A 21,540-nucleotide genomic window follows, 5' to 3' on the forward strand; every position below is an offset into this window, starting at 1 on the left:
ACGACGTATTACTACATAGACACCAGGAGAACATATTATTATATATATTAGTGGTGGTAGGAATGTCTTTCATAGCGGTTGAAATCATGTGTCATCCTAGCAACATGTACCAGGAATTCATATGCAGTTTAGAGGTTCATGCACCAAGCAGATTTCACTTCTGACATGTGTACTTTGTACAGACGCAATGTTTTTTTTTTCGACGTTTTCACAGCTGTCATAGTCAATCTAGACGTATAAATGATCTAAGCACAGAACCTAAAAAGTAAAATTAATGCAAAATAAATAATTCCTCTAGCTTATGTTAACATTATTCTCAGGCCTCTATTTTATTTTATCGTATTTATTATAAATATATCAACATTGACAGACTGTTTGTAATATAATATTATATTATTACATTATTAATCTGAAGGAGTATTACTTAGATTAAGGATTGGCCTCCGCTGCGCTCCAACTAGATACCGCACTACCTTAGCTTATTTACTACGGCAATCATAGACGCTTGTGTGCGCTTGTGACACTCAATGGTATCTTTCAAATTTTGTAACATACGCTTCGTTCTATTTTACATTGAAATTAATAAAATACAAAATACTTACTGATGATATGTGATCCCGGTGTCTTTCTTATTTCTTGAAGTATTATTTTTACAAAGTCTTACTACGCAAACCGGCAGTTTAATCCTTTATTAGCAAAATTTAACAGAACATGTGGCACGTCAACGTCACATATTGTTCGACGCTGACTCGAGTACGCCACTTGGGCGTAGTATTAGTTGCCGCACTTGCAACTACGCCTGAGGTATATACTGTTACTTAAGAAGAGTTATTAGTTTTTGGCCATTCTATCGATTGGCGTTAAAAAAGTAGGGGTTTTTTTTTTACATTTCAGTCGGTTCGATTCCCAGACGAGGCAAGTAATTTTTAGAAAATCTTTGAATGCAGAAGTACTAACTTTTAAAAATAACATAAAGTCATCTTTCAGTAAAATAGCCTATCTTCGATATATAAGGTACTTTCCCTTCATGTCCCATAACTTTGGGACACCCTGTATAGTTGGAGCGCAGCGGAGACCAATCCTTAATCTAAAGAGTATTAACAAAAAATAAATTTCGATTATTTTCACAATGTTTTTATCAATGCTAACTCCTAAGGAACATTAGAGTACGCTCAGTAATACTTTAATAAAGCTAACGATATGGAGGAACCCTGTAAGACAGAAATATTACCTACAATTATTACAGTATAGAAATAGGAAACTTATTTGGTCACAGTTTGGTCAGGGGAGAAGATACAAAGCGCTTAACATTACCCATAAGTCGCGTAATACGTATCACATTACCACCCATTAACACGAAAAAAAAAACAATAAAATACATGTTTAATATAATACTTCAATAATGTACTATCACACAAATAAAACTGAAAACAAAATTTTATGAACGATGCGGGACTCGAACCCGAGACCTCTCGCGACCACAACCTGAGAATTGAACAAAGCATACAAGATTTTATAAATGTTACTCGAACAGTTAGAAAGAGAGCTCGCACGGAATGCGAGAGGTGGCGGGTTCGAGTCCCGCATCATTCATAAAATTTTGTTTTTAGTTTTATTTTTGTAATTAAGCCCAGAAGTGAGGGTATCACCTTAAAAACATAACAAATTGTTTAATGTAGTATCGACAAAAATTTTTCATTACTCATTATTCTTGTAAAAAGGTTTATATTTGCACGAAAAAGATTGGTATCATAGGTGGACTGTTAGTGTCTAATAAAATAATAACAGTTACTAAAGAAATGTATATTCAAGCGAATTTCGACCTACTTGTATATTACGACTGTATGAATATGACATTAAGGTGGGTCACGATTCAATTTTGTCGATAGTAGGTAATCAAAACATAATATTGTCTCAAACTTTCAACAATTTTTCTATAATTCTGTTTTTTCTTTTATTCAGTTTGATTTAATAATTATTTGCATTCAATAAGAATTAAATAAATAATGTCTAAAGCAGGTTATGTAATAAATGTTGTGGAATACACTTATATTTTTATCGCTCGGTGAGGTTAAGCTGCATTTAATAAACATGGAAATAATGTATTCAAAGCGACTTTACCGAACATCTGTGCTCTAATATACGTAATATTGCGGCTTGTTACGAGGGACACTAACAAACTAACATACAACATGAGAAAATTAGCTATTATTTTAAGCAATGACATTCTATACATATAGATAAATCACGTCATATAAAAACAAAGCAGAAATATGGAACATGCCACAAACTACACCATAATCAGCTTCGGCTATTATACATTTCCGCTCTAACTCCAGTTTTTAAAAATATTCCAGTCAATAAGCAGCAATGTGAAACATTTATTCATTTCAAGTTTGATTTGGACAGTGACAGTTGACACAATTGACAAGGAAAAAGTGCGCTTACATTGTCTTTAAGCGCACTTTTGCCGATCCACTGTGAGACTGGGAATGATATGTTCTTGAATAGCACGTCATTGCTTTTAAGGTTCAATTTTGACATTACATATTTTCTACGTTTCGTACGTCCATCGAATGTCGGGCTAAATGCAGCACTAAAATAATCTGTTAAGTTCTAATTGCTCAGGCAAGGTCCTTAAAGCACATGTTCAAGTTATTGTCTACATAGGCATATACAAGAAGTTATAAATAGTATTTAAAGAACGCCATGTTTGTTAAAATTGTTGTGGCGTTGTGGCCATTGAATAAGTAACGGTTCCTCGTTTGAATTCTCCAACTTTTCAGATAATGGTGGTACATATGCTATTGTGCCAAGAAGGGCGCCACTCGATCGTGAATGCTGTCGGCAGAGTGGACGACGAGTTGGTGATTCACTCTCGTCTGACATAGCTCTAGTGACTGTAATCCTCGGCGACTGACGACGACGTCGCTCCCTACTTACACCTTCTTCTAAACCAAACGCTCTACCAAGCACCACATGCGGAGGAGCACGTATCAACGGTATAGCAGATCCACGAGACCTCGTTAGGTCTTCTTCTTGGGAATCCTGCAACACGTTACACGAAGCCGCTCTAGGCGCAGGTCGTTCAGAACCTCTTGAACCCATTGCTGCTGCGTCAGAGAGTCTGCGCGTGGTCAATGGTCGTATACACCCGGAGCCAGCTGATAAGGATGGTCTTCGGGAACCACAAGCACTGGGAGTCCTTGCCTGAATTTCTTGTGTCACCTCGCTTTTTGTCATTCGCTTCCGTCTATAATTCCGAAGGGAGTCTTTCAAGGCTCGACTTCTTATCCCATAAAGGATACCGTTGACGGGTGGGGCTGCCGACAGTAAAGTTAATGACAATGCAGCCAAGAGTCTTGGAGGAATCGCAAAGGCTGGCCAAATTAGAACGCAGTAATATGGAAAGTATAATATTGCTAGAGATCCCAAAGGTTGTAGAACTGCAGATAATGCTCTTCGCCGCGGTGGGAGAGGTGGAGAAAATGGATTGCGTTGGTGGGTGACGGTCACTTGTGCGGATATTGTCACTTCGTAAATAGCCGCCGCTATTCTGTGTCTATGATATCTGGCGATACGCAGAATTTTTAAACTGCACACGAGCACCAAAGTTGTTGGGAGAAGGAGAGTGGCGACTGTGTAGACGATACAGAAGGCTAGAGCTGATGGGCCTGCGCTGCAGTCTGGAGCACAACTCCCCAGTCCAGAGAGGAGTCCCAACGGAGGATGGGCGGCAGCAAGTGGTGCCAGGAGTGCTACGGTGGTGACCCATCCACTCGCCACACATATGATAGCCTGGAGACAGAAAAAGTTGAAATAAAACAGTATCATCTACAGATATGTATCAAAATGACTTCATTTAGCACAATTGTTACGAATTTGTTCGTCTAGGGCATAGTTTCTCAACCTTATTTTGCTCACCGCCCACTTTGAGAATATGTTTTTTACTAGAGTATTTTCGTGTATTTTTTTGCCTTTTTAGACTATATTTTTTATCTACCCACGCCCCATCTGCGCCATCTCAATGCCACCTAATTTTCTCTGGGTCTTCTACTGCCCCACCGAAAGTCTCAAACGCCCACAAGGGGGCGTTATCGCCCACGTTGAAAACCTATGGTCTAGGGCCTAGGCTGATTTCGGTAATATTGGAGTACGATTGTTATGAAGTGAAAGTCTGATTTGAAATCATATATATGCACAATATATTCAGGATAGTGCATGTTAATTAGTGTATATGGGGACGTAAAGGTCAAAATTACATTCTACTTTTGCAATTGTTCATTTCTTGGGATTCCGAGAATATCAACCTCATATTATTACACATAATATCATCAGGATCAATTATAATATACTCCTTACTGACCTAAGCCTTCTTAACCGTTCATCATGAAACTTTACACACATTATGTCAAGTGTACAGAAAACGGATATAGAATACCTATTATCCCGAAAAATTTAAGAGTTGTTTCTTCTTTTGCGGACAAGGCCTCTATGCGAACGAAGTCATAGTCAAAAGCTACTAACCATACAAAATGAAAGCAAATACGAAAAATTTTATAAAATATCTTGATAATTCAAATAATGTCGGTCGTAGTGACAGGTATGACTGGTCGTCATATTGTTTTGTTCATTCGGTTTCTGACGTTTGTTGTGATTGAATGTACGTCTTGTCTCGTCCGTTGTAGTTGTAAAGATTTTGTTTGTTGTTAAGTTTTCTTTATTTTGTTTATCAATTTATTTTTATTTCGTTGTTGTCACTAACATAACGAAACATGGATGCTTAGCCAGGTTAATCAACCAAACAGGACATTTTCACCGTTGAAACGCACTTCTATTTCTGTGTCTGTAAAGGTTATGATGATGAATGCCTTATAGGCATTATTTATCATAACAGCATGTATACAAAAATTGGCCTAAGTGACGGTTATACGGCACGAGACGAGCAGAAAATAAATTTGGTTGTATGTATGTATGTTAACTACTCTTACTCATAAGTTATTTGATATGGGTGAATAAAATATTTATTATTATTTAAGATTGTTCAATCTGTTAACTTCAATCTTGATCCAACTGATTTTTCAATGCACACGATGAGAATTGTCCTAAAATATATAAATTTTTAATATGCTACCGGTCACGCAACATCGAAAATGTGGTTGGATATTCAAATTAAAACTCCTAAATAAGCAATCTTAGAGTGCCTTACCACAGGTTTAAAAGCTCGAACTGGAAAAGGAAGTCGTCTTATAATATCTCATATAGACAGCGAGGACGGTTTTGTAGATTGAGCATTATTATTAATGTTCGAATCTAAAAAAAATAAAACACTGGAAATTCGCTCATTATGAAAAGTGGTTAAAGGATGTCCTTTAACGCATAATGATGACAATATGTACTGCCAACGGTAAAAACCAATTCGGTATTTGCTATAATGTCCCTTACCACTCCCGAAGGTTAGAATCGAACCCCACAACTGCCCGAAGGAAAGGGAAAATTATTGACTAGCTCATATCCAAAAATATAAATTATGAAGAAAATATGATAAAAGCTCAGTTACTAGAAATCGTAAAAAGAGAAAAATCGAAGTATCAAACTTTTTCTGGAGACAAGTTGGCTGCGGAAAATAAAATTTACTATTCCGATTCGTCAACATCAAGCTCTTCAGACCCCGAATCAGAGAGCGAATATTAATTTGGAAATTATTTATTTTATGTTTGGTAACCATTATCAAATAAAGACATTTGTAAATATTATATATATTATATATATATTTATGTTAATACATAAATATATTAAGTGAATTCATCATTAAAAAAGTTAGTTATAGATCTTCAATTTGTGATCGTCATTGTCTGACATTGGATGTTCAGTCTCATAAGCCCAGTATTTTCAGAAGAGACAAAAAATGGTTAAATCAGCCATGTAAAAATATAAAGCAGATACTGTACAAAGACTCTGCTGCTGGTGCCTTAGTTACCAAATTCGAATGCAAATATTTTTATTCAAAATAATAGATATATGTTATCACTTATTGAACGTCAAAATACGAAAATTTATGCCTCAGACCTGAGAAAATCGGCCGCAGGACACTCAGCCGACTTCTTTTTATCTTATTCTTTTCAGTTCTTTTTATCTTTTCGTTTAGCCTGACGGCGGCCGCTCCATTCTTAATCTGGGGTATCATTAAGACGGACTGTATGTCATCAACCTTTACAACATAAACGTCTTCAAACAATTCTTTGAATTTGCTAATACATTTGTTTTTAACATTATCTGCTCCACCAAAAGATTTATTAACTCGAGTTACAAATTTATGTTCGTTGTCAACATTGAGATTATCATTTATGTATCGTTTTTTGTTACCTTTTTCGCGGAGACAATAGCAGCGTAGTGCAATGGTGCGGCGATGGCAGCTGCTCGATCGGCGTGGAGTCCACACACCGTCCACAGCTGGAGTGGATGTAAGGCCAGCAGTAGAACACCGCAGGAACAAGCTCCGCCTCCGCTGCATAGTGCTGCACCACTTGCTAGTGCTCCGACCGCTCCCAGGTGGACGAGCAACACTGACGACGCTGTTGCTGGCTGTAAAGATAATAGAAATACTTAGCTTACAGAAAAACTAACAAAATATCTCATCGTTATATGTACACCTATGTTACTTATTCCCTGTAAAGATGTAAGGTAAATGCGTTTGAAGATCGTGCACCCAGCTGTGTCTCAAGTGCATGTCCCACCTACCATCAATTGTCATTCACAAGTCATTGATGGGGATATACAAAGTAAGTTACTGTTACAGTTAGAAACTGACTGATTGATCGATCAACGTACAGTTGAAACCGCTGGGTCTAGAACCACTAAATTTTGCACAAATATTCCTTTAATGACGTAGGTATGCACTAAGAAAGGATTTTTGAAAATTCAACACCTTACAGTGTCTGTGATTTGTCAATTTCTCGGGGGGCTTTGTCATGCTTAGCAGGCTGGTTGACGATCGCAGTAGATGATGATGCTTTCTTGGACAGATGCTGCTGCAAATCTTCCGTTCTTTGTATCCTTTAGACGCCTCTTACGACACCCACGGGAGGAGATGGTGTGGTGCTCTGGTATGACACCACACGCAAAATTAGTTAAATATCGATAATTATAAGTAATTCAAGTGAACGCTTTCAGAATATTACTCGAATTTTTATCCATAATTTTATACGCCCTTCTTCTTTGTATATGTGAAAAGACATGCCTATTATCTTCAAGTTATGTGCAGCACTTTGTTGAAGCTTTTGTAGAGTAACCCGAGGAATGCGGGACTTTAATTAGCAAACACAGCGGGGGCGAAATATAAGCGGAATGAGGTCTCATAAAGCGAGCGCAAATTGTGAAATACTTAGCTTTGTAGAACCTTTTACACAACCCTATTATTTCATAACATTTCCGACGTCCTTAATGCAGTTTCATACACAGTTTTTCGAAAAAGTTTTCTGGTAACGGTGGATGCCCGTCTTATTATTCACAACTATTATCTTTGACCCTGAAACTATGACCACGAAACTGAAGTGGTATGGGCAGGGCACATAGTTCGACGGACAGATGCCATTTGATCAGTAAAGTCCTCGAATTTCGACCACGTTCCGGAAGACGCAGTGTTGGTAGGCCCCCACAAGATGAAGCGACGATCTGGTCAAGATCGCCGGAATACGTTGGATGAGGGCAGCGCAGGACCGATCGTCGTGGAAATCTTTGGAGGAGGCCTTTGTAGAGCAGTGGACGTCTTCCGTCGTCTATCAAAATATGTTCTAATTTTGAACAATATTTTCAAAGGTATAATTGAACATTATGTCAAAGATTCGTTGATCTTTGACTAAAATAAAATGAATAATATAACTATTAATTTTTATTTATTATATTTAGTATTAAAGTTTTCCATTAATATCGCAATGTATGACTTAGTGTGTTTTTTCTTGCTCATAAAGTTATTTTTGTAAGATTTTAAGCAACATTTCTAACAGATTAATGTGTATTGTATCTAACTATTAATAGTTATAATATAACACGGTAAAACATGCTGATTTAAAATCAAAAATATACAAAATACATTTGTTGCGAAGGTAAAAAGAATCATTTAAGAACGTAGGAAAATAGGATTTATAAAGCAAAAATCACTTTTATCTGTCATGAAACATATCGACTAGCGGCCGTTTTCAATAACCTATCTATCCTTAGTTTAACTTACTAGAAGTAGACAAATTTATCCTTTTACGCTTACTTACATTTCAATAACCTATTGACAGATAGCATTGGATATATAACTATATTGGACATAACTATGAATAGATAAGATCTTGTCATTAAACGGTCACACCAATGTATCCGTAAGATAAACTAAGGATACCTAGATAGGTTATTGGAAACGGTCGCAGAGCGACCATCATGAAGCCAGCCATTACTGAGGTTGTTGAAGTGAAAACTTCTTTAACGGCGTTCAGGACTTTTCTTGGGATGGATATAAAATGTTAAGCTCGCGTCAGGACACATGATCTGATCGATAATTCGTAAGACAGTCGTTGAAATTATAAAGATTATAATAGATAAAATTTTAAATGTAAAATAATTGTAATACTTCTGAAGTGTAAAATTTTTTATGTAATATAAATTGTCATTTTTGAGTACGATAGCGCAATGAAGCACTATTGTATTTAACCACATACCTAAATTCTGGAACTATTATACTAAAAAATAAAGAAACTCGTGCGAAATTATTCCGGTGTATGCAACACATCAGAAGACAAATCGCCATTACGGCAAGATTACCAATTCAAAATAGGTAATAATACTATCTACAGATAGAGATAAATTACAGCCTTCTACTGTCAATAATCTGAAGCTGTCCCAATATACCCGATAAGTCATTCTTATCGTGTACGGATAAGAAGATTAGATACCGTCGGTAAGTTTATTGGGACAGAAAAGTCAACGATAGTTACAATTTTTTTCTCAAGTAAGAAATAGACTGAATATTGGGAACGGCCGTTAGTTAACTTAGTTAAGGATATTTTATCTATATAAAGCGCAAAAACGACCTTGAAAATTTTATCTTTAATTTTTCCTTAAAATGATTGTTATTGTTTATACAGGTGATGCCAGGTTATCGTTACGTGGTACACCTGTATTTTCTGGATAATCATTATATTTGATCAAGACTCTATTACCCTAACAAAAAATATATATTTTTTACATTATTTACATTACATATATTTTGCTTTAGCTCAAAGATAACGGTTCAATTTAAACCGAACTTTTAGCAGTATAATATTCGACCAAAACAATAATTAAGTTTATTTATTATTATGGCATTATTAAATATTGTGAACAACCAGTAAACTATTCGTAAGTCCATTCCATTTAAATCCGGGAAAGTAACGGAACATCGCTAGACTGCAAGAGAAACCCTGAGAGGAAATGAACCTCTGTGCCAAGCCGTAGGCCATAATGCGCGGAATTGACATTTCAGCTTCGGGCTTTCTAAGTTTGTAAGTCTTTGCAGAAGCTACACTTACATAAACTGGATAGTAGTAACAGACTAGCCAATCTGTCTAAGAAAAAAGCGATTGTATGAAACGAGCAGTCATTGATAGATTGACAGATGACGGCTTTAGTCTTGTAAACAAACGGAGATAGCCGAAATATACTACGTTTTATGCCAATGTTCGCTTTAAAATCAGCCGGATTATACTTCGTCGCCTTAAAAAATTGTAATTACTATTTCAAATTTATATCAAAACACTGCACGTTTCATACTAAACTACATCTAAGTTTTTACTTAAACAGTCGCGCCTTATTACGTAGTATTTACATCCTCTTTGGGAAGTAATAGTTATAGTAAGAGTGGGGTGATCTCGTTTTAATAAATATCAAATACAAAAATCAGATAAAATTATTTTATCGTCAGATTTAGTTTTGTTTTTTTTTGTGTAAAATTAGACGAAAGCTTAGGCAGTTATAAAAAACCAAATAAACATATCAAGCTTAAGATAATGATCACAAAATAAAATCTCCCTCTCAAATTGGTCCAATCAGCATACATTAATATAACTTATTTAAATGAATTTAGCAATTTCCATAAAAATAAATATGTTAAAATTAAATTTGATGAAGTTCAAAAAATGGATACTTTGAATTTAAGGGTTGATCTGCGCTGCGCTCCAACTAGATACCGCTGGCGTAGTCACAAAGTGCGGCAACTAATACAACGCCAAAGTGAGCGTACTCAAACCAGTCTCGAGCAATGTGTGACGTTGACGCGCCACATGTTCTGTTAAACTTTGCTAATAATTGACTTACCAACTAAACTTTGTAAAAATAATACTAACTACAAGAAATAAGAAAGATACTGGGATCACGTATCATCAGTAAGTATTTTGTATTTTATTAATTATAATGTAAAATAACACGAAGCGTATGTTACAAAGAAAGATGCCATTGAGTGTCAAGATGCCACGCACACAAGCATGTAATAGACGCCGTAAAATAAAAAAAAGGTGTTCTTCTTAAGTAGTTCTTAGGTATCTAGTTGGAGCGCAACGGAGACCAATCCTTAATCTAATTTTTAGCCATAATTTACAAAAACATGCTGCAACAGCGCTGTTTGACGTACTTTATCTTCTCAGTCATAATCATTTAAGAAAAATTCTAATCCGAACCAAAGTTGTCAACAATGCCATTTGTCAGTCTATAAATCAAAAATTATCTTCGCGTTTGTATTTGATTTTAAAATTCCGAATTAAATTATGTGAAAAATAATTATGCACATTATCACAATATCAACATTCTTGTGGAAGTGTCGAACCAGTTGAATTTCGACGCTCACAGGATAAAGTAAGTATCGTTTTGAAAAATACTTTCCAATTCCATTGTCTGTTTCATATTTTCCGCAGTTTATCATTCCACCTTTAGATTAGATAGCAAATATAAATATTAAGATAGATACAAAGGACAATCCCTTCATTACAGTTGCTATAGTACTTTCTTCAAAACAACCAAAATATGGTATATACCAGTTTTTTCACCAGAGCCTTTGATGATTTATAAGTCTAGATAGAGCCTCTTGCTGCTACACAACCGATGAAAACAGGCCAGGTTTATTACATTAGTGTACGTGACAAACTACGTCTTGCACTCGATATTTGTATGTCATTTTGAGTTATTGTGCGTGCATTGATCAAAATAGAGGTTAACTGTAAACCTCAATTTTTTCGACGTTTTCACAGCTGTCACAGTGTATGTAGACGTATAAATGATCTAAGATAAAAAGGTAGTGCATCCCTAGAATACCGCTGACATCATTGACCTCAAAACACAGTAGATTTCTAATAACTATATATTCGCATTGCACACAATCAACCAACTGAGGTGAGCGGGCCCGGAGTTCCGAATGCTCAATGAGTATTACACCTGGCTCCGGTCAGGTAATGATCGCAACATGTCATTGAATTCGGCAGGTAAAAGTCACAACATAATATCGGAAACAATCGCTTCTGGATCTTGAAAAAAGTTTGGAAAATCCAAAAGTGTGTTGTAATGTCATTTTCCACAATAATCAAATTTTGAAATAAATCTAATTTCTAAAAAAATATCATCATATTAAATAATGCAAGATATACAATAGGGCAGAGCGGGACCGATCGTCGTGGAGATCTTTAGGGGAGGCCTTTGTCCAGCAGTGGACGTCTTCCGCTGATTATGATACAATGAAAAGTGGGTGTGTACTTAACTTATGTATGCACGCAAGAAGTTACACTTCTTTGGCGTAACAAAGTAAAAATACTTAAATTATTTATTCCTCCTGCTATTCTACATTCGTAGAAAGTACAATATTGTAAAAATCTTTGTAAAGATGGCTTTGACAATTAATTGTTATATTACGAATACTATTTCTGCCTAGTAATGTGTAAGCATTACTCTGTTTCGCACTGAAGGGCGCCGTAGCTAGCGAAATAACTGGGCAAATGAGACTTAATAGTGCCGCTAAGAATTTTTGCTTCTTTCAAGAATCTTGAGCACCACTGCATTGTCGTCGTCTGGCTCGTCTCGTTTCTTACTTTCATAAAAAAAAAACTCATACTCACCTGTAAGTTCGATAAAAAAACAAACAATTTCTATAAACATGTCTAGAGTAGAGCACTACCTCAATAAGATTTTCAATGTTCTTAATATTCATCGATACGTTAGTGACTGTATTTTAGTATGCGTGCGTTGTTGAAACTATAATTTCACGACGATTCACACGATAACCGTTCGCCGCTATTTTTTTCGACGTGTTAATAGTAATTGTCACAGTCTTTTTAGATTATAAGTAATAATGATTATTTGGAATATTTTTTTATCAAATTTGATTTGTGTAATTAATCCCAGAAGTGGGGGTTATCACATTGAAACACATCAAGTTGTTTAGATTTGCAAGAGCGACATCTCAAGTCAATTTTCTAATATGCAAATATTGGGGTTGAGCAGGTTATCAACTGTAAAGTAGATCCTGTAGGTGAAGTCACAACCTGAGAGTTGCACAGATCATACAAAATTTATCAACGATACGTCACTCGAACGGTTCGTTTAATTGAAAGAGCGCACGCAAGGAACGCGAAAGGTCGCGGGTTAAAGTCCTGCTCATTACAATGCAGTGCCGCTCAGGATTCTTGAAATACCCAAAAATTCTGAGCGGTACTACAACTGCGCTCGTCACTTTGAGACATAAGATGTTAAGTCTCATTTGCCCAGTAATTTCACTAGCTACAACGCAGACCGAAACACAGTAATGCTTACATATAACTGCTTCACGGCAGAATTATTCGCCGTTGTGGTACTCAAATTAAGGCTCTTTTGGACATATACAAATTAAATAATTGACGGATGTAAGGGTAAACAAAGGGTTAATAGAAGCAGCTGAGTTTAACCACAGTTATTCGTAATGAATTTTGGTCTCAACAGCAACTGTAGAATTCCCTGACCTGACTTAGGGTGCTTCTAGATAAACATACGGCTGGCTGGCAAAGCATTTTGAAAATCACTTGTAGCGAATATACTCTTTTTTTTATAATTTTTTTAATATATATATTGTAGAAGGAGTTTGTTGAACAAAAATATAAAAAAATAATAATAAACAGAAAGAATGTAGATAGTCCTCTCATTTCCGAATATAAAAGTATAAATATATATTATGAAAATTTTAGTTTCAGTTACTGCTTGCTGTTACTTCTCGACCTCAATGAAGTACAACAATGTGCTGTATCTTTACATGCTGTGGTTGGATGATAGATCTGATACAAAGGTATTTAAAGGGCCTTTAAATCATAGACACATAGATTATATACCATGAAAATCGAAATAAAGAGATTATAGAATTGTTCCAAGTACTAATTCCTCTTGGCACGCTTGGGGCGGGACCTAGCAACACAAGTAAATTAAGAATCCCATAGTAAAAATGTTCGCCATATCTTCAGTCAGACCTGAAGAATGTATTTTTATTCTTAGGTAAATAGCATTGAAGATCGGCAGTTAAACTGGAATTAGTACTTAGTCGCTGTCCAAGTCTTCTGTGAGGCGACGTGTTTAGGGCGGCGATGGCATTTCTAATTTACCTTCCTATTTAGATTTCTGTGTTAAGTACTAATGATATTTATACGGTACTAATTGTAGAATTCAATACGATATTAACCTTCAATCTCCCTCAACCGATCACGCCACCTTACGACAATAATCAAAAATAAAAAAAATCTCAAATATCAGAGTTTCAAGGATCCTCGCAACTTGATTCAGCTAATAAAATCCAACGAATGCAGATTATGGACATTTACAATGGCTTGCTGCATAAGCTCCGCGGTTTGCTGTTCTCTCCTCACCGCTTCGCTGTCTGGCATCGCGCTCGGATACAACTACTCCCTGGCTGAATACATTGACTTGAAAGGTAAGTACTTTATTGCATACACTGTTTAGAGTTTACTTCATGGTCCATGCTCTATTCTATGAACACCGATGAAATATCAGCATAGTTCGCCCCACAATTCGAGACATAGACAAAACTAAGGCACCTTCAAGCTTCGACAGTACTCTCACCTCAAAAACCGTCAATAAATTTCTAAAACCGTATTGCAATGTCAGTGTACTGCTTGCCCGTTGGCCCCTTCTAATATGACGACCCATATGACCCAGTAGTTAGTAACCCTAGCTTAGTTAGCAAGCGGTCCCGAGTCCCAGGATTGCATTGCCTCTGAGATTCCTCTCATGCTGCACGAGAATGTGGGTAGCGGTGATCACTTAAGATAATTCGAACTTTTGTTTAGCCTCCTTTGCCATAAAAAAATGGAATTATAAAAATAATAAAGTCAAAAGCCTTTTATAATGTAAATTTAATATAATACTGTTATAAATGTGAAATGAAAATGTTTCATTCAGCATTGAAGCTTTTAACCATCTCAAATTGTCTGGAAACGTAAGCACGATCGGCAATGGATCTAATATCAAACAGTATTTGAACATCATAAATATTCACATCAGGCGGTAGGCTTGCATGTCGCATGAATAACTTGAGTAATAAAGCCTGTGTTTATACCACGGCCAGTTTTGTACGTGCTTCAAAGACAAATTTAATTTCATAGCTGGGTTATGTTTGTATCATTTGGGTGTTTATTGGCTACTATGAAATATCAGATTTGGAAATTAAATGTTATTCGGAAACATTCTAGGTGCTAGGATTATTTCTTTCATAATGTTATCAATATCCGGACGATCAAGCCTTGCTCTGATTTTAAAGAATGTACAAAACTTGAACAAAAAAAAACTAGTAGGATATCTGGATTCGAACCGAGGTCTTCTGCTTTCCGGATCACCCAATGTATCCCATCTTAGCTGTTATAGTCTTGTATATAGTGGCGAAATTTACCTTTGTATTATAATGTTATTGTAGTTCATTAAAACACGGATAAACCTACAATTTTTAAATTGAAACCTAGCTAGATCTATTTATCGCCTCAGGAATCCCTGTATATTGAATTTTATGAAAATCGTTGGAGCCGTTTCCGAGATTCATATTATATATATTTAAAAATTGCTCGTATAAAGATATAAGATTCTCATTTAATCACTTTTTCTTTATATAGTAATTGTTTATTTTTTTGTTATAAAAAAAAACCTCAGGGCGAAAGTCATACTTGCACTTGTCTGCTATTATTGTAAATAAAATGCAAAAGCAATTCTATTATTCACATTTATTCATGCTACATAATACTCAAAATAAAATCTAGTTTCAGCTGCAATACGAATTCTATTTCAGAAACAAACGTATCGATCTACCTGAAGAGGGGTATTTTCGACGACGAAATAGCCGACGACATCGATTGGCGAAGGAGTGGACATAAACCCGTTGCAGGACATATTAAAGAAGATAACCGTAAGTTATATCGTGTTTTAAATATAAAATCTGCTTATGATAGACAGAAAAAACTAGCTGTCATATCATTTGTATATTTAACACATGTTGTTTCTTAGACTTATGGTACTGATTCTGGTAGAAAGAAAAAGGTAGGAAGAAGTAAGTTAAGAGTCACATAAAGAAGACAGTGAAAATATAGAGAGCGTTGTAAAAGCCATAGTCACATTTATTATGAGAGGATCTTCGAGTAGACTTGGTTATCTAGAGGGTAAGAATAAAAGTAATTTGACTGCATAAAACTGTAGCACGAAACTGGATGGTAATTGATAATAGGTCAGCCTAGGCGTACATTCCACGATAACATTAAGAACAACATTATACACGATAAAAATACTTAGTCTTACAAAGACTAAGACATAAGGGTTGAAAAATTAATATGCTGCACCATTAAAACGGCGAAATGAGACCAATAACGTCAAAACCCTAAAGTGAAGAAGAGAAACATCTATATTTCTCTTTAGTTTATCTTTGAACTTTTTTACAAGAAAAATATTAGCAGCAAAATTAAAATTCTAAATTGGTATCCTATCTATTTTAAATTTGGAACTATCATTCAATGCTAATTTGCATTACCTACGTAGATTAGTAAGGTTTTCCTATACATTGTAATATGTTAAATATAGTATGTAATTATTATAGTTATGACCGAGCCAGAAGACCAGCCTCTCAAACCTGCGCGAAGACTTGATGATTCCATACTTGAGTCCAATGATAAGAACAACTTCGAGGGTGCTCTACTGAAATTAACTGCTAAACCACCAGATTTTACTACAAAGTCTCCTACAACGCCTCCAATTGATTTATCGCAGGTAAAGTGCAATTGATTTATCACAGGTAAAGGAATCCAACTCAGGATTCCATATTTATTGTGCAATAGGGACCTAATTGCGAATTAATCTTAAATATTCCACTATGGCATTAGACGAAGTATTTTAGAGAAACCATGAAATATTTCATTTTTATTTTAAATTAGATATACAAATTTTTGTGGTAGGTTTCGTTCTTATCTCGAAGCTCAAATTTGATTTTTTTATTTAAACCAAAGAAATAGCCTAAAACTTAAGGTTGATGATTGCAACTGGCAGTTCAATTAGGCGGAAGTCTCGGCCAAATTGCATAATTTTTTTATTAAAGTTTTGATCTAAAAATTTAGCTTTATGAGTTATGTACCTAACTAAATTTATTTATTATTAGTTTCTTGATTGACATCTTACTTTATATATATTATTCCTATCTCGCGTTTCACTTCTTTTGGATAGGATTTGATGTGCGTTAAAAATTGAATGATCTTTTTTAAATGCTTCTTGTAACAACTCTTCTTTATTTCTATTTTGACTATCGCCACTTATTCCAAGATGCTGGATAAGAAGTTAATTAAAAGATAAATTGTCCAAATGAAAACAATAATAGATAAAGAAGACAGTAAATTAATCTATGTGTCATATATTCTACGAGATATATATAAATAAATAAGTTAAATAATATAAAAGCTTATGGTGTTTAACGTTCGAGTGGTTGACTTGTCTGCCGTTACTGAAGGTTTGGTTCCTGTTGTTTTGCAAGAATGGGTCTTTATTGTTAATTTTTCTCGTACTCATGAAATACAGCATGAAAATTTCAAGTGGGCGTGGATGGGCAAATCCGAAACTATTAAGAATAGTGAAAAGTACCTAAAGGAGTCCAAGGTCTGATTTTGATAAAAATAAAAACTATACTCGTGACTCGACTTAAGGGGCTATGTTTAATTATATAAAAGACGGGGTTCACCTAATTGCTTACGCAATGCTCAATGAACATAAAATATTAACTTGGACGGTTAGCTCAATTGGTAAGAGCTCTCGGATGGAGCCGGACAGGCGTGGGTTCGATTCCACAAATTTTGATACTAAATTAAATTTATATATAACATATTTAAGTTCGCCTCCACTGATTGGTTTGCACTTAAAAAAAGGTTTAATTTCAGATATTAGACCAGTATTCTCGACCAATGGATCAGTTAAAAGCTGTTCAAGTCATGATCAATAAGCAGAAAGATGTTGAAGCCGAGCAACGTAGACAGCAAAAGCAACATGTGAGTTGAAAACCTTGATTTCTAATATATACTCTTTTGCAAAAAAAGGGCGCGTAGGTCAATAACCTGTTTCACTGGCATCTTCAGATTATTTCATAATTGTAAGTAGCTTGTATCATATTACTTTAAATAAATAAGCAAAATAGTATATTACGCACCTAGGGAGAAAAGTAGGTCATTCTCAGCCGCGTAATATTGACAATCGCGGGTGGCAATGTCCTACTTATCTCACGTGGTGCGTAAACGATTTTTTTGGTACGTGGGACAAAAATGGCCGATTCTCTCTCGGCAATACGACTTTTGTCCCTCGTACCAGGGACTTAAAGCGAGCTTTTCATCCAAGTGGGAAAATAAGTAAATTTTTAACCATTTAAGAGATGGCTAAAAATGGTATCAAGACAAAAATTAAACATAAAATCAAATAGGTTTCCGCGCAAATAATAAAAGCTTTGAAAATGAGAACACTAAATTATATATGTCTCAATAATTATATTGCTACGTAAACTAAATTTACACGGGCGAAATCACGGGCTCATTCATATAAACAAAGATATCATAAATAATATAATCTCCGCGCATTGATGTGGGGACAAGCTGCCATTTTAGTGACGTAATGCAGACGTATATATGAAAAGGTTCTATCCGTGTTCCAACCCGCCGGGGTTCTAGTGTTTAATAAATATTTAATTAGACGGAATGTCGAAGTTTCTTTACTTTATTAAACGTATTAAGTTAAGCCTTACTAATTAATTAAGATTTTTATAAATATAACTAGCTGACCCAGCATACGTTGTATTGCCGATATTAAAATCGCGATACAAAAGTAACTGTTGATCGTAAATGGGTGAAAATTTGAAGTTGTATGTATTTTTAATGCTGACTCATAATCAAACAAATTAAAAAAAAATGTCAAAAAAATAAAAAATAAAACTTCGTGTAGACCACATTTAGGGGGATGAAAAATAGATGTTGTCCGATTCTCAGACCTACCCAATATGCACTCAAAATTTCATGAGAATCGGTCAAGCCGTTTCGGAGGAGTTCAAAGTTTAACACCATGACACGAGAATTTTATATGTTAGATATTATTTACTGAAGAAATATTAATCCCAAGTCCCCTCTGCATCCCTCCTGGTGGAGGTACACTGCTCAAATGCAATAGCGTGAACTATATACAATAAATTATTGATATGATATATTTTTTCATAACAGCCAACAGATAGCAAGGAGGATAGATTCGAGAAGCTGCCGATAGAATCAGAAATAGGCCGACGAATGATGAATCAGATGCCATTTGATATCCCAACGAACCAGGAATCTTCCACCAGCAACTCTCTTAGACTAGCGGTTCCCGACATCGGTATTGTCGCTGACAAGTCCCAATGGCGGAGACCACCGCCCCCTGACCAGTACAGCAGGCTATATTACAACTACAGTCCGAAAGATTCCTTCACTCTTCCTTCACCAATAACTTCAAAACCAGGCCCGGCTAGACCAACAAGACCAAGGCCCCATTCGAAACTACCCTTCGGACCAACATTGACCAGCTTAAAACCAGCAGAACCAAAGAAAATGGGATCGTTGCCCCCAAAAGATTTGAATGTTCCAGATGATAATGTTGATAGCTTTAAAGAAAAGCTGTTTTTGGATAAGTTTGATTCACTTGGGTAAGACTAAATATGAATGTAACTTGTAATGTTTTTATACGAGCAAGACATCTACCTGATGCTATGCCCATACCCTGGCCATGACAGTAGTGCGATTGCGCTCGTTATATTGTTATGTCTATAAGATGGTAAGTTTTATTTGTCCAGTAAATTTATTAGATACGGCCCGCTCAAACTGAAACGCAAACTGTTTGCACATTACTACTTCGCGGCAGACAAAGACGACGCTGAGATGACCACCATCCAGTACAAGGAAGTGGCCTATTAATTGTAATTATTGTTTTAGAGTAATATAGTTCTATGATTTATTCGTTTAGATAGACTGGGACAGTTGGTTAAAGGTTGACAGTTAACATCTATTTTCAACAAATCGCGATAGTAACTTATCACGCACATTAAAGAAATAAACCTGTCCCGTTTTGATCGGCTGTCTAGCAGCAAAAAGCTTTATCAGATGTATAAATTATCTAAGATTATATTATTATTACTCAGGGCAAGGTATTTGCGATGTTTTCTGTTATAACCTTATGTAAAAACAATGTTGGGCTTATAAGAAAGTTTTAGTTCCAATAATAATTTTATTTGTCACATAAAACCCAGGCTGTCAACTGGCACTTAAGGGCTTAAAGGCGGTACTGCGACGTGCCACTTGCATGACAAATACGCGTCTTTCCCTAGGGAACTGATATAACATCGCGAATAAATCGTTAAATATTACTTGAATATTTTCTATGTATCTGCAATAAAACATTGAGGGATAATATACACAGGTTCAATCTCCGCGAATTACCTATAGTTGTACCCCCGTGGTAAACGCAGTATACAAATGACGCACTTACATTTTTGATGATAGCATAGTTAACGAAATATATTGTATATACATATTCAAGCAAATCGTATGGTTTTATTTGAAGAAAATAAAATTATATAATAATAATAATAATAAACTTTATTTCACAAAAACAGGGGTCCACAACACTTAAAAATATAATATGTACTACGTCTTAAAAATTAACTTATCTTAAATAAAATACAGTGTTGAATTGAAACTCTGATACCCATGATAAGATCTAACTTATGTTATGGGTATCAGTGTTTGCGTAAATCAATTTATACTGGTTTAAGATAATAATAACATTAAGTTTAATATCTTGAGGAGATCTTCAGTTTTTGTGTATGTTTTTGATAGGAGCCATTTATTAACAACGGATTTACATGAAAATTTTGCAAGAGGATATATGTTACATTGTTGATTTATTTTATTATAGAGATGACTTGCGATTACTTGATGATGTCGACTGGCTAGAGAAGTTCTAAAATTTGGAACTGGACAAACTCTGCGATTTTCTTCTTTTACTTTTATTTTTATCGTATAAAAGTGTGGTGTGTTTTCTTAATATGGAATGAAGTATAAAGAGCTGTCGAACGGTCAGAACTCCAGATTCTTTGTAAAGCAAGCGCGTAGAGTATCTAAGAGGTTTACACGTCATTACCTTGATAACAGCTCTTTGTGCCCGTTCTAGTTCCAGAAATCTGGTGTATAATAATGGATATTCGACAAGAAACCAATATTATATTATTAGGTATTACCGATACTAAAAATAATAAGTCATTTGTGAATTTGAAGGCAATATCTGGATCGTGATATTAAAAATATCATTTTGTTTTACAGCTTTGACGATGATTTCCGTAAAAGAATTAAAGCACAGAAAGGAGAAGATGACTATGAAGAAGACATAAAAGGAATACCACTAAGAAAGAAAAGAGACAGTGGTTTTCAAGATACAAAACAAATTAACGAAGTGCAAAATGAGAAATTGGATAAAACAACGATTTTATCTAAGTTAATGTTGAATTTATCCAAAACTTTGCCATTATCTATTGAGACAGATACAACTAACAACATAGCTCCGCTAAAAACATTTACTGAAACGAACACAGCTTTCAAGAGTCAAATATTTACCGGGAAAATATTAAAAACACTGATGTATTCCAATATATGAAATAAATCTGTCAATTTGTGCTGTCATATGTTTTGTCTGGTATTGTATTTTGTGTTGTTTAAAATAAATGTTGATATGAGCATAAAAAAGTATTTTTAATTGAGTTATAATACATATTACTTATATATAATTACAATGGGGCCCACATATTGAAGGATTGGCGAACAGACTTAGTTCTGCAGCATACGCGGTTAAAAAGATTAGACAATTAACTGACATAGATACGGCGCGACTAGTATACTTTAGTTATTTCCATAGTAATATGTCCTATGGTATATTGCTATGGGGCAACGCTGCCGATACTAATACAATATTTGT

The 21,540-nt window shown here is 35.2% G+C and overlaps 2 protein-coding genes across 2 annotated transcripts in view; one reads left to right on the top strand and one right to left on the bottom strand.

Moving 5' to 3' along the window:
- Positions 1–1,754: 1,754 nt before the first annotated feature.
- LOC126979417 (beta-3 adrenergic receptor-like) overlaps positions 1,755–21,540 on the bottom strand; it is a 167,191-nt gene continuing 147,405 nt past the window's right edge. The window contains exons 3-4 of the mRNA XM_050828712.1: positions 6,367–6,585; positions 1,755–3,798 (exon numbers count right to left, since the gene is read on the bottom strand). Of these exons, the coding sequence (XP_050684669.1) occupies positions 2,698–3,798; positions 6,367–6,585 (1,320 nt within the window). The 3' untranslated portion in view covers positions 1,755–2,697. The remainder of the gene's footprint in view (positions 3,799–6,366; positions 6,586–21,540) is intronic.
- LOC126979432 (uncharacterized) lies at positions 10,723–21,285 on the top strand. Its single transcript, XM_050828736.1, has 8 exons — positions 10,723–10,872; positions 13,224–13,321; positions 13,833–13,957; positions 15,323–15,439; positions 16,121–16,290; positions 17,445–17,552; positions 18,765–19,219; positions 20,892–21,285. The coding sequence occupies exons 2-8, from the start codon at positions 13,272–13,274 to the stop codon at positions 21,220–21,222; spliced, it is 1,356 nt and encodes a 451-aa protein (XP_050684693.1). The 5' UTR covers positions 10,723–10,872; positions 13,224–13,271; the 3' UTR covers positions 21,223–21,285.

Source organism: Leptidea sinapis, chromosome 3 (assembly GCF_905404315.1).
Source record: "Leptidea sinapis chromosome 3, ilLepSina1.1, whole genome shotgun sequence".
In the NCBI taxonomy this organism is placed as follows: domain Eukaryota; kingdom Metazoa; phylum Arthropoda; class Insecta; order Lepidoptera; family Pieridae; genus Leptidea; species Leptidea sinapis.